Here is a 16,987-nt window from a genome sequence, read left to right on the forward strand (position 1 = left end):
GAGGTTGAGAGGGGACATGATAGCCCTCTTTAAGTATTTGAAAGATTATCAATTTGGAGGAGGGCAGGATGCTGTTCCCGTTTGCTGCAGAGGAAAGGACAAGCAGTAATGGGTTTAAACTACAAGTACAACGATATAGGCTAGATATCAGGAAAAAAATTTTCACAGTCAGAGTAGTTCAGCAGTGGAATAGGCTGCCTAAGGAGGTGGTGAACTCCCCCTCACTGGCAGTCTTCAAGCAAAGGTTGGATACACACTTTTCTTGAATGCTTTAGGATGCTTTGGGCTGATCCTGCGTTGAGCAGGGGGTTGGACTAGATGGCCTGTATGGCCCCTTCCAACTCTATGATTCTATGATCTTGTTAGATTTATTGAGCTGTTTCATAATGCAACCCTTTCCAGTCTAGGAAACTTTCAACATTTGTCATCCCAACTTGTCCCTATTCAATCTGTTTTGTTTAGCCTGTACTCCATTCACCACATGCTAGTCTGATTGGCATGCCATGATTCATGAGGTAGGCTCAACATTCCAGGTGAAAATAACATGCATACAGAATCTCTCTATACATCTTTTCTGAGCAGCTAAGACTTCTTCACTTTTCATATCGTAACAGAGGAGCCAGCTACCTGAATTGCCTTTCAGAATGTAGCATACAAATTCTCTTTAGGACTGAAAGACCCATTTTTAATACTTAGAAAAATCTCAAGCAGCATAAGCAAGACACTACATGCGGAACCCAACATTTGAACTGGATATTCTTAGTATACATCAAAAATTACTTTTAATGCATGGCAGAAGTACAGAACTGCACACTATTAGACATAAAAGAATATTACGATCAATGAGTGTGTGAAACCAGACTATATTATCAGGAGAAAAATGTTTCCTTATTCCTTCCCACTTTTCTACTGATGAAACATGAATAGAATGCTAGCACAATTGTAATAAAATAATATAAAACACAATACTTGTTTGCATTCTACATAATGTTGATGTTCCTTGGGAAAAAAATTAACTGCAACAGACTGACCTCGTTTTAGAAGTAGTATTGTTTCTTGAAATACCTGTGCCCGTGAAATGGCTTTCCATCAATCCAAATAGTAATATCTGAAAACCAAGATTTCTCATACAGCATCAACAATTCTTTTCCTAAATCAGATGCAGTTTCTGCTTCAGAATTATCTGTAGAGAGAAAAATGACTTTAACTGTTCCTTGTTTTATATGGAAATGTTTTGAAATGAAACCAAAGATTTACAGTTTAAAAGAACTATGATATTATAGAAAAAGTTGTCTATTTGGGCAACAAATATCTAAGAATGAGCATATGCTTTTATGCATAAGATTCTAGTTTCAATCCCTTAGACCTGTAGGGTTTTTTTAAAAGGTTTCCAAGTAACAGGGCTGAAGAATGATCTAACTTGGTACAATATGGGTTCATGTAGCCAAGCATGTCTTTATGGAGCATTTCTGAGATGTGCATGTCTGATAAAACACAAGGCTTTTCTTCCTACTTCAGTGTGACTAATAAGTACTCTGATTTGTGAAAGAGTATACTGAACTTAAGCGCATCAGCTCTGCTCTTACACACACTGGAAGTAAAGATTGTGGCATCCCTACAGCTTTGTCCTATGGTTTAGGATTTCATATTAAGTATATTAATCTTGACATTGCTGGTAGAGTAACTGCAAACCTTGTTGGAGATGACAAACAAACTCATAATGGCATGTAGGTAACAAAGAAAATCCGCACAACACCATTTTAACCTCACCTGACATAGTTACATTGCCTTCAGCATCAACAGTTTCTTCAGAAATATCATTTGCAATATAAGAGGAAGCTACAGTTTCTGTTTCTACAGCTCCATTTGAGAAATACTGATTACAAGTTGTCTTTTCTTGATCTTGAGCATCCTGTAGATTGGTGAATTTAAGACTTTCATCTTCCTTTGTTAATATTGTCTTTGTCACATATTTCTGGAGAATCACTTGCTCAGCCTCTTTAACATTTCTGTCAGATGAATACACGATCCTAGGAAGAGAGAGTCAGGCTCTTCATGAGATCTGTTGGCAAATCTTAAAAATATATTGGATTCTAGTATTTGACCAGTTAGCTAAAATAAAGAAAAACTGAATCCTGACTCATCTCAAGATACACTATCCAAATGCAAGTAAAAAAATTTAACCTATTAGAAGCAGCACTTGTTAATGTTTTACTTACCCAGCTTCCCAAGTGATTTGCATTGAGTAAGATTGTGCCAAATATAAAATCTAATTATAGTTTTTTAAGTGCTCTCCAATTTGAGATATTTTCATTCTGAATTAGCTCAGTCTTAAATAAATGTGTTCCACCTTCATCTCAAAAATACAATATTGCCTAACATATTGAATCTTCTCATAGCTGCTACAAAAAAGAATACTTTACATTGAAGTCGACAACTGGACAAATCTGCTTTCATAAGATGTAAGTACCTGGCTGCTCCATTATTTCCCAAGCCTCATCTAGGGCTACCGACCACACCTGACAGCTATTGTGAGGGGAGAGTAACTGAAACACCAGACTACCAACCTTTGAATTTCTGGAAGATGGTTCTCCAGAAAAACTAATTGCCAACCCAAGCCAAAAGGATTAATTCAGTACATTAAAAATGCAAAAGCATGTGTGTGATTGTGCTATAAAATAATCCATTATAGTCTGAGGAAATTTTTAAAAATCTTATCCTAGCCTTTTTCAACCTTTATTTTATTATTTATTTATTACTTAGACTTATTGTCCACCACTCCAAAACTGCCTCATGGTGGGTTACAATTGTCTGTATTAAAACCCCCATTAAAAAAATTCCGGACATCCATCCTTATAAATTAACAGACTCCTAAATTTTTTTTAAAAACCATGGTGGTCTACAACCCACTAACCCCCCCCCCAAAAAAAATCTAGTACATGTGTGGGAGGAGGGAGCATAGATAACATAGTGGGTGCTTATGCTCTTAACACTGGGGGGGGGGGCAATCAGATCTTCCTCACCATGCCAGTCTCAACCATAGATCTGGAGAAAGAGCTCTGTTTTGCAGGCCCTGCAGAATGCCAAAAGCTCCTTTAGGGCCCACAGCTGCTCTGGGAGGTCATTCCACCAGGTAGGGCCAGGAATGAAAAGGCCCTGACCAAGTAACAGGTTTGCTGGATCGTGGAAATTCGGTTGATGTCATTTACTTGGAGTTTAGTAAAGCTTTTGACAAGGTTCCTCATGATGTTCTGATGGATAAGTTGAAGAACTGCAGTCTGGATTTTCAGATAGTTAAGTGGATAGGGAATTGGTTAGAGAACCGCACTCAAAGAGTTGTTGTCAATGGTCTTGCATCAGACTAGAGAGAGGTGAGTAGCGGGGTACCTCAGGGCTCGGTGCTCGGCCCAGTACTTTTTAACATATTTATTAATGATCTAGATGAGGGGGTGGAGGGACTACTCATCAAGTTTGCAGATGACACCAAATTGGGAGGACTGGCAAATACTCCGGAAGATAGAGACAGAGTTCAACGAGATCTGAACACAATGGAAATATGGGCAAATGAGAACATGATGCAATTTAATAAAGATAAGTGTAAAGTTCTGCATCTGGGTCAGAAAAATGAAAAGCATGCCTACTGGATGGGGGATATGCTTCTAGGTAACACTGTGTGTGAATGAGACCTTGGGGTACTTGTGGATTGTAAACTAAACATGAGCAGGCAGTGTGATGCAGCGGTAAAAAAGGCGAATGCCGTTTTGGGCTGTATCAACAGGGGCATCACATCAAAATCACAAGATGTCATAGTCCCATTGTATACGGCACTGGTCAGACCACACCTGGAGTACTGTGTGCAGTTCTGGAGGCCTCACCTCAAGAAGGACGTAGATAAAATTGAAAGGGTACAGAGGAGAGCGACAAAGATGATCTGGGGCCAAGAGACCAAGCCCTATGAAGATAAGGTTGAGGGACTTGGGAATGTTCAGCCTGGAGAAAAGGAGGTTGAGAGGGGACATGATAGCCCTCTTTAAGTATTTGAAGGTTGTCACTTGGAGGAGGGCAGGATGCTGTTTCTGTTGGCTGCAGAGGAGAGGACACGCAGTAATGGGTTTAAACTTCAAGTACAACGATATAGGCTAGATATCAGGAAAAACTTTTTCACAGTCAGAGTAGTTCAGCAGTGGAATAGGCTGCCTAAGGAGGTGGTGAACTCCCCCTCACTGGCAGTCTTCAAGCAAAGGTTGGATACACACTTTTCTTGGATGCTTTAGGATGCTTAGGGCTGATCTTGCGTAGAACAGGGGGTTGGACTAGATGGCCTGTATGGCCCCTTCCAACTCTATGATTCTATGAATATTGATTCATTTGAAATGTGGTGTTGGGAGTTTTATGGATATCATAGACTGTCAAAAAGTCAAATAAATGGGTTAAATCAAACCTGAGCTCTCCCTTGAGGTTAAATGGCTAAACTGAGACAATTACACTTTAGTCACATTATGAGGAGACAAGAGTCTTTGGGAAAGATAATGATGCTAGTAAAAGCTGAAGGCAGCAGAAAAGATCCAACATGAGATGGATTGACCCAATCAAGGAAGCCAGAGACTTCAGTATGCAAGACCTGAGCAAGGCTGTTAATGATAGAACATTTTGGAGGTCATCAATTCATGGGGTCACCATAGTTGGAAGTGACATGACAGCATTACACACACGAGAACGATCACCATTAATCCACATGCTGATTTTATAAAAGAAAAAGATACAGAAGAATAACAAGTACATGTAGGGTGTACCAAAATAAAGCAAGCACTGCACACTATAAATAGGAGATTTTGTGACACAAACCCAGAGTGAGAAACCATCCATAGGCACTCCTTGGAATGTCTCAAAAATAATAATCTAGTGCAGGCAATTGCAAAAAACAACCCTATTTTTAAATATGGGTTTCACCTTAACTACATAAAAGGAAAACAAATGGTATGTAACTCATAATGTTCAAGAATGCCATAGAGTAGCGATTCCCAACCTGTGGGCAGCGGACCACATGTGGTCCTTTGACTAATTGGAGGTGGGCCCCGAAGGACACCTTCTCCCCCCCCCCCCGGCCCTTTACAACACACTTCATTGTTGTGGCGTGTCTGTATCTTATTTTGAAGGGATGTTTAAATATTACCATAGCGATCAGAGAGCGCTAGGGCAGTGATTGAGAGTAGAGGAGTAAACTACCCCCCCCAGCGGGCGACAGTAAAAGGCGCTGAGTGGTCCCCGGCTTTGAGTGGTCCCCGGTGATAAAAAGGTTGGGGACCACTGCCATAGAGGACAAGTATGGTTTTGGGGTTTTTGCTAAACTCAAACAGCATTAGTAGCTATGTAACACTGCTTTAGAATGTAAACATTCTTTAGAATGTAAGGCTTCCAAACAACTATTTCCTAGAAAGATTTGCTGGGCACTATGCATGAATTTGCAGAGTGTTAAAGAGTATGCGTTTACCTGTAAGGCATAAACACTCTTGTACAAATCAGTTCTGAAAATGACCTCCAGACAGACATTCTAAACTGTGCATTGCCATCAGATGAAACTTGTCTGTGTTTATTAGACAATTCACAATAACCCCAGAAAAATATGAGATAGTCTTTGGGTTGAGCAGCCTGGCTGGAAGGTATCACACGTTATCATCAGACCGTCATCTAAATTAAAGATACAAAATTCTTCTTCCCTGTGGGAAGCAATGCTGACTGGACTGTAAACATCTTGATAATCATTTTGCGGGCTGACAGTTCTCAAATAGCAGCTCAACAAACGAGTCATGACTCTGGCCTACAAAGGAAGGAGAAATAAGCATGCATCCAGAGCATTATAAAGATGTAAAAACTGATTTCCCAACCTTCTGACATGGTCTAGAATGGACAAAAAAACAGACCTGAAGCCAACATTATTAGAGGCAGAATGCAAGTTCAGCTTTCTTCAAGGGTCACTGACTGCTCCTCTTTACTGAAATGGCATTTATTTCCATGGGGAAATGCTGGAACACATCACACACACATGTAATTGTTAGCCATTGTCTGCTTGCCTCCAAAGGCATGGGCAATGTTTCAGCCATTTTCTGTCCTCCAAAAAATGGCACAGAAAGCAGAAACTACATGAAGCAGTCTGGTACCAGTAAGATTCATATAGGGTTGCTAATCTCCAGGTGGTGACTAGAGATCTTCTGGGATTACAATTGATCTCCAGGAGAAAATGGCCACTTTGGAAAGTGGACTGTATGACATTATGCTCCACTGAAGTTCCTCCCCTCACCAAACCTTCCTCAGGCTCCACCCCACCCACAAATCTCCAGGTATTTCCCAGCCCAGAGCTGACAACCCTATATCCATACAATGAGGAAATGACTCCAATTGGTACATACAGACCAGTATTCTAAAATATGCCAAGGACGTAAGATCCCATATAGAATCTACCCAACCCAAATTAGGAAATTAGGTTATGTTAGCCTGTGCCCCCCCCCCCACAGGGCTTTGTGCTCTGCGGGTACCAACTTGTTGGTTATTCCCGGCCCCAGGGACGCTTGACCAGAGTTAGGGCCTTTTCGGTCCTGGCCCCTATCTAGTGGAATGAGCTCCTGAAGAGCTGCAGGCACTGTGGGAGCTACCAACTTTCCGCAGGGCCTGTAAGACAGAGCTCTTCTGCCACATCTATGGCTGAGGCTGGTGCAGGAAGATCTGGTTTGGCCTCCTCTCAGAAAGATCCAACACCTGCCTTTGGAACATCACGGGCAACGACCGGCTGCATAGCCCCTCTGCCACCTTGACGGCAGGCGTACTGTTACGGGGGAAGGACTGGTTTTTACCACCATGTTGTATCGTGTAATGTATTTTAATGGGGTTTTATTGATGTGGGTTTTATAGTGTAGCCCATCACAAGCCAGCGTTCCAACAGTGGCAGGAAACAAACCTAATAAAAAAATTATTTCAAATACAACTGATAAATTGCTGAAGGACGAGAAATGGTACAATGCCTAGTAACCACGCCAGGTAAAAAATATTAAGAGTTAGGCTAAAAGAGCTCTGTATTCCTCACTCCCTTTGAAGAGGCCATAAGAATCAAAATACCCACAATGGATCCTCTTTGCCTGATCAACATGGAAAAACTCTGCAACTATCAATGAACTATCTTACCTTGAATCTTTGAAAGCCTGTCTCAATAAATTAGCTTCAAAACTGTTCAATATACATTGTGCATGCTGCTGATTACCACACTCCCCAGTGCTCTGCACTGACATCCCAGAATATGAAGTTCCACAAAAGACAAAAGGTTAAGCCAGAAATCATTACTATTACTTGAAAATGCACTTCAGTTCAATGGGAGCAATTTGTTTTTAAAACTGGTAATATCTGAAGCCAGGGCCTATACATAAGGTATAACACCAAGCTGAGCTTCAAATTAATTTGGGGCTTGTGGAAAATAGGGGGGGGGATGGAGAAACAGAATCAAAAGCCAGTACACAGCTGTTAATATGCAAAGAGGAAACAATATTTTGCAGAAGGGACAGAATTCATTTTAGAACTGACCATTTAGAACAGTGGTCCCCAACCTGCGGGCCGCAGCCCGGCGCCGGGCCGCAAAGGCCATGGCGCCGGGCCGCAGCTCCCTCTCCCCGCCCCCCCCCCGCAGTAAAAAACTTCCCAGGCCGCAAGCTTGCGGCCCGGGAAGCTACTTACTGCGGGAGGGCGGGAAGAGGGAATCAGGGCCAGGCCGCGCCCGCGCGGCCTGCGGGTGCAGCCCGATCCGCGGGCGTGGCTCGCGGGCGCGGCCCGATCTGCGGGCGCGGCTCGCGGGCGCAGCCAGAAGCGTGGGCGTGGCCCGCGCAGGCGCGGTCCCCGCGGGCGCAGCCCGATGCCCTGCCGGTCCCCAGCCTAATAAAGGTTGGGGACCACTGATTTAGAAGACCAATACCTCAAGCAAAGTCATTACACTTTTATTAAGAGCAAAACCATGCTCTTAGAATATAAACTACACAGCAATATTGGCATTGCTTTCCAGTTAAACATATGCCAAAGTGTAATGCAAAACTACACTCAGCCCTATCACACAAAGCAACCAAGTTCTATACTAGGCCAACTCTACTATTGTACCATGTATACCAGTAATTATCAGAGAATGGGGCACAACGTACTAGTGAGCAAAGATTATAAATTACTGTATTATATATATGTTCCCTATTTATTAAATTAATAAAAGGATTTTGTGAGGCCAAAGTACCTACCCACAAAAAAGGATGCCAGTTGAGCTGATTTACTATTCCACATCCAACTACCTTGGGTCCGATGGATGGCAATTCTTTCACATGTGTCAGGTGTGACTAGATCATTCAATCACTCCAATGCAAAGACTTAGCAAAATTATTTACTTTTCAAAAGCCTGCCTATTGTGTCTCTGTATGAGTCTCTGCCTTTGACTTGCAGTCTTCCATAAGCAGGCATGCTCCCAAACCAGGAGTTGCCACCAATTTCATTAATGGGAGCTATTGCCAAGTAATGAAAAAAGAAGCCAATTCTCCCCTCCCATCTCCACCAAGTCTTTTTCTGCCCTAGAAACAGAATGTGAAAGAGTATCAGAAACAATGCTATTAGCTAGATTTGGGGGATGGGGGATGTAGCCATGTTGGTCTGAAGTAGCAAAGCACAACAGGCACCACAGAGAAAAATCCTATGAAATAAAAGCTTTTTTAAAAGCCCAGAACACATTTTGTTTTTACAAACTTATATTTTCATGAGTCTTCTGGGGGGTTGCACAAACTACTGTGAAACTGCCAATGTGTTACCTGTTGGAGACCCCTACCCTAAATAATACTTTGTACAGAAACTAAGAACACGGGCTTCTGTGACAGTGGGCAATATTGAAGTAAGAAAAAAATTTAAATCTTGCAAAGTATACAGTAGTCATGTTAAAATCCAATACTCATACAAGCACAATGAAATGACCAGCATAATTTCAAAACAGAAGAAAATAGGTTAACAGTTCACTGTGTCATCTCGTATATATTCTTAATAAATCCCATTTCCTTTTCATATCCAAATGAAATCCTTCAGTTGCATTCTCTTTAAACTGTTTTCTTCCAACAGAAAGACTTTCTCTGCTCTAATTTTCCTGTGATCAGCCTAACCCAAACTATTTTAGAACTGTGGCATGCCATTGTTTCTTCCCCATGCGAGTCCCATGATTCCTGGCATAACCTCCTTGGGTGGTTACAGGGAACCCTTCCTCCCTTTTCCATCTGCAGAAAAGCTGTTTGGCTCCATACCACTATCTGATGGTATCAGTACCAGCTTTCAAAATCTGGTTAAGATTCTTCTTGCAATGGTGAACATTAGCCTAATTTTTTTAAAAAACTATGTTGTTTTCTCTTACTTAAAATAACCCCAAAAGACTACAATTGGATTTGAACAAGAGAGATTATATTCCAGTAACTCCAGTTATTCACAGGTACATAAGGTATGCAAAAACTGTACCAGCATTCCCCGCCCAGGTTTTAACACACAGCATGCAATTTTAGATAAATATAACCCCATAGTTGTTCTGGGATATTTACCCAAAGGGGTGAGCAATTCTAAAACCATGCCAGAAGCAAGAACAAAATTACCCTTGGCTTCAGGCATGAGGGAAATACTGGCTTACACTCTACGATTCAACTGTGGCTGGAGTGACGACTGAAGCAGAGCACAGAATCCCTCCAGTCTGATACTTCCCCCTAATGCCTTTTTACTTCTTCACCTTCAGGAAAAGAGGACAGCCTTCACATACTATGAAGGGCCTCGGCAAAAACATCTTGAATATCCCTCCCCAGCATTTATTACCACATGTAAGTTTATTCTTTGCACAGTTTTTTACTAGCGATAATTCTTCAAAACATACACAAAGCCAATAGTCTTTATTTTGGCCACATGACTACAAGAGCTAAATCACATAGGGGAAGCAGTCTGGAAGTCGCTCCAGATTTCACATGCCTCTTTTCATAGAGATGTACACACGTTTTAATTGTGACATTATAATGGCAATGACCACAATGTAATAGCTATACAGCATATGCTAAGGGTAGTCAAACTGCGGCCCTCCAGATATCCATGGACTACAATTCCCATGAGCCCATGCCAGCATTCGCTGGGAGGGGCTCATGGGAATTGTAGTCCATGGACATCTGGAGGGCAGCAGTTTGACTACCCCTGGCATATGCAATAGAACTATGACTGCTATGGCACTGAACAAGCTGATCATTACCAGGCACTCTTACACTGTCTTTGATAGAAAACTGGATGTCTAGAAAGGAGTGCAGCAGAAGAGAGAAAAACAGTAGCCAAAAGGATTCAGGACAGAGACGTCTTAAACATGCACCTTTTAAAATAATTTATGGCATTCACTGTCACAAGATGTGGCAGTAGCCTTGAGGACAGAGATGACTGGTAAAGTTCCTGAACCATTAACAACTAGATTAGCTTTTGATCTGATTCAGGGATCTTCTTCTATAGGTGGAGATTGAGCAAGGAACAATGAAGATGGAAACATTCACACCCATAACTGGCAGGAAATATAAACTAGTGGCAGGCTGTAGCAGAGACAGAAGGTGGCAGGAGTCAGCACAGTGCACATAAAGGTCTACTTAGATACTGTGCAAAGATATCTGGAAATGCTCTAAATAACTAGGGGATCAGGCAAATAGGTGTGCTATCTATAAAGATTTCAGCAGTGGCATAAAATATAAATGGAGAAATCAAACAAGCAAGATGGCTGGAGAAGAGGATAATATTGATTCCGCTTTATGTAACTAGGCCCCTTCTGATAACTCCTTCTACCGGGATGTCAAATTTGGAATTAGGCTTTGAAGTAGGGAAGAAGTTAAACAGGATGAAAGAGCTACCTTCAAAAGGAATTAAAATAAGTAGGGCATCTGAAAAAAACAAAGTTTTAAATGCAGGATTTTAATGGAGGTCACAACATTTGAGATATAAGATGAAAAAAAATGCAGGATAGGATTGCAGCCTTCTCATAGCTGTTGAAACTGATAAAAACATTTGTTCCTCATACTTTTTTGGTGTCACAGCCTATAGATACTGATAAAGGAATTCATGTTGAACTGTAAAGATTCAAAGCTATAGAATCAAACAATACAATACATCAAAAGCAATTTCAGAAAAAATGATTAATTGATAACATTTTTAAAACTCAAAGCATTACTGACAGTGAAAATTTCCATGAACACTGTCGTCTTGAGCAAGAATGGTGTCTATAGGACAAACAGAAGTGCATACTTGCATACCTACACCCTTCTATGTACACTATTTATAGACACAAAGGATCAGTCTTTTTGAAGGTTCCCTACCTTTGTCATGTGGATGAGTTTATAAATATATACAAGGATATTTGTGGGAATATATTACTGTCCTTCTCTTGTAAATTCAGGATAAAAATATAGTCACAATACAACTAGGAACCTGCAGTGACTTGAGGCCAGCATCCCATTTCCTCCTGTATCCTCTTCCCTTTTCCTGCTTCTTTTATTTCTTCCCAGCCCCCAGCCTTCATTTGTCCCATATCTCCAGTTCTCCTAACTTTCCCAAGACTGACTGCTTCTCCCTGGGAAAAAAATCACTCAGAGTTGCACAGTGACTGGCCATCAGGCAGAGTTGTACAGATAGTCAATGTCCAGAAGTCATAACTGAGCCTGTCCCTGGCAAGTCCAACTTTATCAGAGGACATGACTGTAAGGTGGCAGGACTTTTCAAGGGCCAGAATCAACCTCTTAGCTCATGCCTGCTTCCAGCAACTTAAACAAACAAACAAACACAGATTTGCTCATTTCAAAGTTAAGAATCTTCAGAACAGTACGATGTTTAGCATACAGAATTTAGATACAACTGTTGCAAATAATCACAACAAAAAATACCAATTTCTAAGCAGTGGAAAAACAAGAGAGTATCAGCTACTGATAAAATGACTAGTCAGACAAGGGTAGATGGTAAATATGTTAGAATTTCTGTCCAATTGAATGACTTCAGTGAAAAATACAAATGTATTTGTTGTGTACTGAAACGACAGGGACTGAACAACAGCCTTGCAAATTTATTATCGTTCTTATATTATCTCTCTTTAGCATACTATTAATTTCAGAATATGGGATAAATATTTTAAACACACACACAGCTGTAATGGAAACATTTGTCTACCATATTATCTAGTCTAAAATGCAAAAACACTATTATTTCATTTCCCTAAAGCTTCCTGCATTGCATCAGCTAATTCAATCTTGCTGCTGCTAATTGGAACTGACAAAAAAATTGCTTTCCAAGCTGTGGGCACACTGAGAACAGCTTTTCTCTGCTCCAGTTTATAGTATGGCCAATGAATTACACAAGAAGATTTATACATGTTTTACTAATAATCTGCCATGGAGAAGGTATATTTTCAGGGTTACATGACAAGAGACAGCATGCGGGGGAAGACCAAAAGACTAGCTAAACAGAGCAAGATTACAGCTGAGCAGTGTATATAAAATTAAGAATTTATATACCTTGGGATATTATAAATATTAACGAAAGTAGAATTACCTACTTCTTACCTACCTAGGGCCTGTAACACTAGACTAACTGTTGTAGATAGGTCTTTCAATCTAAACATGGACAAAAAAAATCTTGCAGAAATCAAAGAATGTGTACATAAAATATAGCCAGAAATAAGACAGCATTTCCCTGCAGCCTTAGAAAGCACTTTAATTAAACAATATGCTTCTCACTCTTCTATAAAACAGAATGACTAATATGTCATTCCCCAACATATCACAAGTTTTCAGTGGCCATATAATTTAACTGCTGTGAAAAAACTTGTCAACACCAGTGACCCCAATTCCATGGCCACCTGATGCCCCCCTCCCCCCCCAAAAATGAATCCCTGGCCAGTCTGTGGCCTGGAAGAAATTTGCCTTCTGATCCCACAGTGGCAATCGGCATTTCCCTGGGCATGCAAGAAAGGGCCACAAGAGGCAAGCACCAACACAATCCCTTCTGCCCACCCACTTACAATCTGCCTAAGTAAATCCAGGATAAAAAAAATAATTAAGTGAAAAGGTTAGCAAAACCCATCTGTTCTGACAGTTCACTTGGAAAAAATGGCTTTTGTGGAGGGTGGACTCTACAGCACTGTACCCTGCTGAGGTACCCTCCTCAAACCCTGCCCCCCAGGTCCAAAAATCTCCAGGTAATTCCCAAGCCAGAGCTGGAAACCTGAGACATACCTACCACATGCACAAATGACTGTCATTGCATCCTTACAAGGTGAGGCAGAAACCAGCTTTCTAAAGGACAATAATTAAGGACTCTGAAGATGGATGAAGAGCACTTCTAGCACTGGAAAGCTACCCAGTCTTGAACACCAGCAATATGCATATTAAGATAAATGGTGTAGAGGTACAGCTGCTTTTGCACAGGGCAGTAAATCTCTGTGTTCTTTGCACAGAAGCACTGAGGACCTGTCTTTGGGATCTGCATGTAAAAAAGGGGGGGGGGGGAGGGTCAGATTTCAAGAAGGATGTAAATTCAGGTCCCCCAATATTGATTTGGGTTCAGGTTTTTTTCTGACATTTCAGACTTATTTAGGTCCCATTATTTCACAGGTGGGGGAATGGAGTGGCTGTTTTCATCCAAATGACACCAGAATTAAAAGGGACTTAGTGCTGCTTATCCAAGTTTCACACAAACTGGACCAAGAATTCCAATTCTATGGACCCCTGAACCAGATACCTCCAGCCTTCCTATTTGTCTCCGTTGTTTAACACAGGGGGAAAATGTTTCCTATGGAGAAAAATTCAGAAGTCAATAGTGAAGCACACAAAGTAACCATTGACCAAAAGCCTCCAATGCAAGCAAAACAAACTCAACCAAAACATCAAACCAGAAAATCCAAATCAAACTAACATTGAGTTTCTTTTTTAAAAAACCTGCATCCTCACATACACAACCAGAATCTTTCTTCTGAACCTGCTGCAACAATTACAATTTAAAATCCTATAGGAAACCTCAAAACTCCACAAAACCAAGGAACGGGTTGATTTCCCCCAAAATTAAAATCCCCACCACCAGTCCACACAGGAAAAACTTAAAAACAAACATTTTAATTGGGATTTTCAGCTAAATTTCATTGCTGTTTTTATATCTGTATGTGTTTTGCTATTGTTAGCTACCCCAAGCCTGTCTTCAGGGAGGGGTAGCCAACAAATCTAAATAAAATAATATATCCCACAGATCCTGTAGAGCAGGGGTAGTCAAACTGCGGCCCTCCATGCTGGCAGGGGGCTCTTGGGAATTGTAGTCCATGGACATCTGGAGGGCCGCAGTTAGACTACCCCTGCTGTAGAGGTTCAGTAGACAGAGAACAAGGAAGTCTTCCCAGGCAGGCAGCAGATATCTAAACCTAACAAGATCAGTAAGAGCAAAGAACAGCACGCTCCAAACAACCTTTCTAAGATCGAGTCAAGCTGCTTTTATGCTCCTTTAACTATGTACAAATATTTGACATGGACCATCAGCAAACACAGAGAAATAATTCCCATCTCCCAAGTGCAGGTTCAGGTTTAGCACAGGAAAACAGCTGTGGGGGGGGGGGAAGAGCCTGTATTCTCCCGGAGGCCTGTTCCGAGCCTGTTTGGAGCCTCCTCCTCAGACCCCTGTATGATTGGCAGAAGACAGCCAGATCACCCCCCCCCCTCAAAATACACACACCTTTCCCACCTCCAGAAGTTGCAAATAGGACTATTTTTGCCTGCCCAAGTTGTGAGAAGGCTGGACATGTAACTGAAGGCCAAGAATACATTTTGTGCTAATAGGCTTAAAAGCAAAGCACACACATGACTGAATGTTCGGGAGAAAGCTGTTTGATCACCTGCCCCCCCCCCCTTCCCAGCTCATTTCTCACCTCCAGAAAACAAAAACAGGGCTGTGTTTTGCCTGTCTGATCCCAAGAAGACTGTAGACACTTTAAAGATTTTATTTTACCTTGGATAATGTAGGTTTGTGGTCCGCAGCAACGCAGACCGCAACATTTTAAAAAGAAATTTAAAATAGGAAATGGAGAGGGGAGGGTGGGAACAAGGGCAGGACAAAGCTGCTGAAACTATCGTGCATTTCCCTCCCCATACAGTCTTATCTGGTTGCTCACTGGTAGCTCACCAGTGGTTCGTGCAATTTAGGCTGGTAAATCCAGTTTTCTGGATTCCCAGAATTGCGACTTAAAAATGGCCAAATTTCAACCTGGCTACCGGACAGCCTTGGGATATTGGTGACATCATGTGGAGGGGGCTCTATATGCTGCCAACATGCCAAGGCTGTCCAGGAACATTTTGCTCGTGCAGAAATGGCCAACTAATTCAACTACAATACATGTGGAGATGCTATCAGTGCAGACACCAACCATCATTACTGGCATTGTTCAGATCACCTGAACAGGCCCAGGGGAATCCTCAGCATAGGATCCCTCTTTCTACCCTCCTCCTATTCACAGCCAGGTAACATGGCTCCCACTATCAGAGAAATCAGACATTACATCTGAACCATAAGCTATAGTTTGAATTCTTCCCTCCGAATAACAAACTGCAATTTGGAATACTAATTTAGAGATGAATGCAACCAATAATTTGTGGTTCAATCATTACAAAAAGCTGTGAAAGAAATTGCCTTTGATTCATAGTATTAGCACAAAGACAAGGCAAAGGGAAGGGGCAGTAGAATACACAAACCTGAGGATCTGCTATTATCCTTCATATAGCAACAAACAGTTTCTCTTTACATCTGAATGGTACCATTTGGTGCTTATGCCTCCAAATTTAGACAATCCAGTAATGAAGAGAATGTTAAGGTGTGACAGGAAATTAAATTCACCCAGTCAAATTCCTTATGACCAATCCTAATAATCAGATCTAGATTTCCAAAGCCTCCAGATAACATGTTACAGCATAACCTGGCCTATTGTCAAAACTTCCATCATGTCACAATAAATATATTTTAAAGAGGAAAATAAGTAGAGACTTACTCCAGGAATTGTTTGAATTCAGATGGTTCCACATTCTCCAGATCAAGAACTTCACAGGTATTCACATTATTTAACACTCTCCCAGTTACTTGTGAAAAAAAGTCTGGAACTCTCACTGAAAGCAGTGCCTGGTGTGCTTTGAATAAAGTATTTCCAACACAGAAAGTGATGTCAGTTTGGATTTCTTCTTTAAGAAGCCTGTTGACAGAACAGAAATTGTCATGGAAGACCAAGAGGTGGGTTTAGAAGCAACATACAAGATATTTCATATATAACATTTAGCGAACCAATTCGATACATCTTCATAGTGAAAAAAAAACACTAGAAAAATTAATGATCTGAGTGAAATATGCCGTTGATTGATTGATGAAAAATAGGCCTTCATGGTCTTGGATGCAATATCAAAGAATGTTTTCACATCACCCACCCATCAGGTCATCGGTAAGTGCTGATTTATTGTTTTCCTCAATGTTCATAATGTTATAGCTATCATTGTATTATTATAAACTGAGTTATGAGTTATTTGTATTATTCCTGTTTGATGTAAACAGCCCTGAGCCTTCAGGAAAGGCAGCAGATAATAAACAAACAAACGTAATGTAATGCAATCCACTCATATCAAGCACAGTCACAAATTCCAGGTACTGCAAGAGCACCATTCTGATTTTGCTTCTGAGAAAGATCTAAGAAATGACTTTTTAAAAAAAGTTTTGGAGTAAGAGTACATATGCACTAAAATAAATATTGGACCTTGCTATTATTAATTTCTAATTAGTAGCCAGGAGGATATTTTATAGGGATGTGAACCTCCAGCTGGGCCCCAGGATTCTCTTGGAATTACTGATTTCCAGATTGCAGAGATCAGTTTCCCTGACGAAAATTGGAGTTTTGTAAGGCAGGTTCTATTGCAGAAGT

At 41.0% G+C, this 16,987-nt stretch overlaps 1 protein-coding gene across 1 annotated transcript in view; it reads right to left on the reverse strand.

Annotated features, from left to right (window-relative positions):
• BTBD8 (BTB domain containing 8) overlaps positions 1-16,987 on the reverse strand; it is a 52,694-nt gene that overhangs the window by 33,378 nt on the left and 2,329 nt on the right. Inside the window, exons 2-4 of the mRNA XM_077333026.1 lie at positions 16,073-16,270; positions 1,771-2,030; positions 1,066-1,183 (exon numbers count right to left, since the gene is read on the reverse strand). Coding sequence (XP_077189141.1) covers positions 1,066-1,183; positions 1,771-2,030; positions 16,073-16,270 — 576 coding nt within the window. The remainder of the gene's footprint in view (positions 1-1,065; positions 1,184-1,770; positions 2,031-16,072; positions 16,271-16,987) is intronic.

Source organism: Paroedura picta, chromosome 4 (assembly GCF_049243985.1).
Source record: "Paroedura picta isolate Pp20150507F chromosome 4, Ppicta_v3.0, whole genome shotgun sequence".
NCBI classification, from domain to species: Eukaryota; Metazoa; Chordata; class Lepidosauria; order Squamata; family Gekkonidae; genus Paroedura; species Paroedura picta.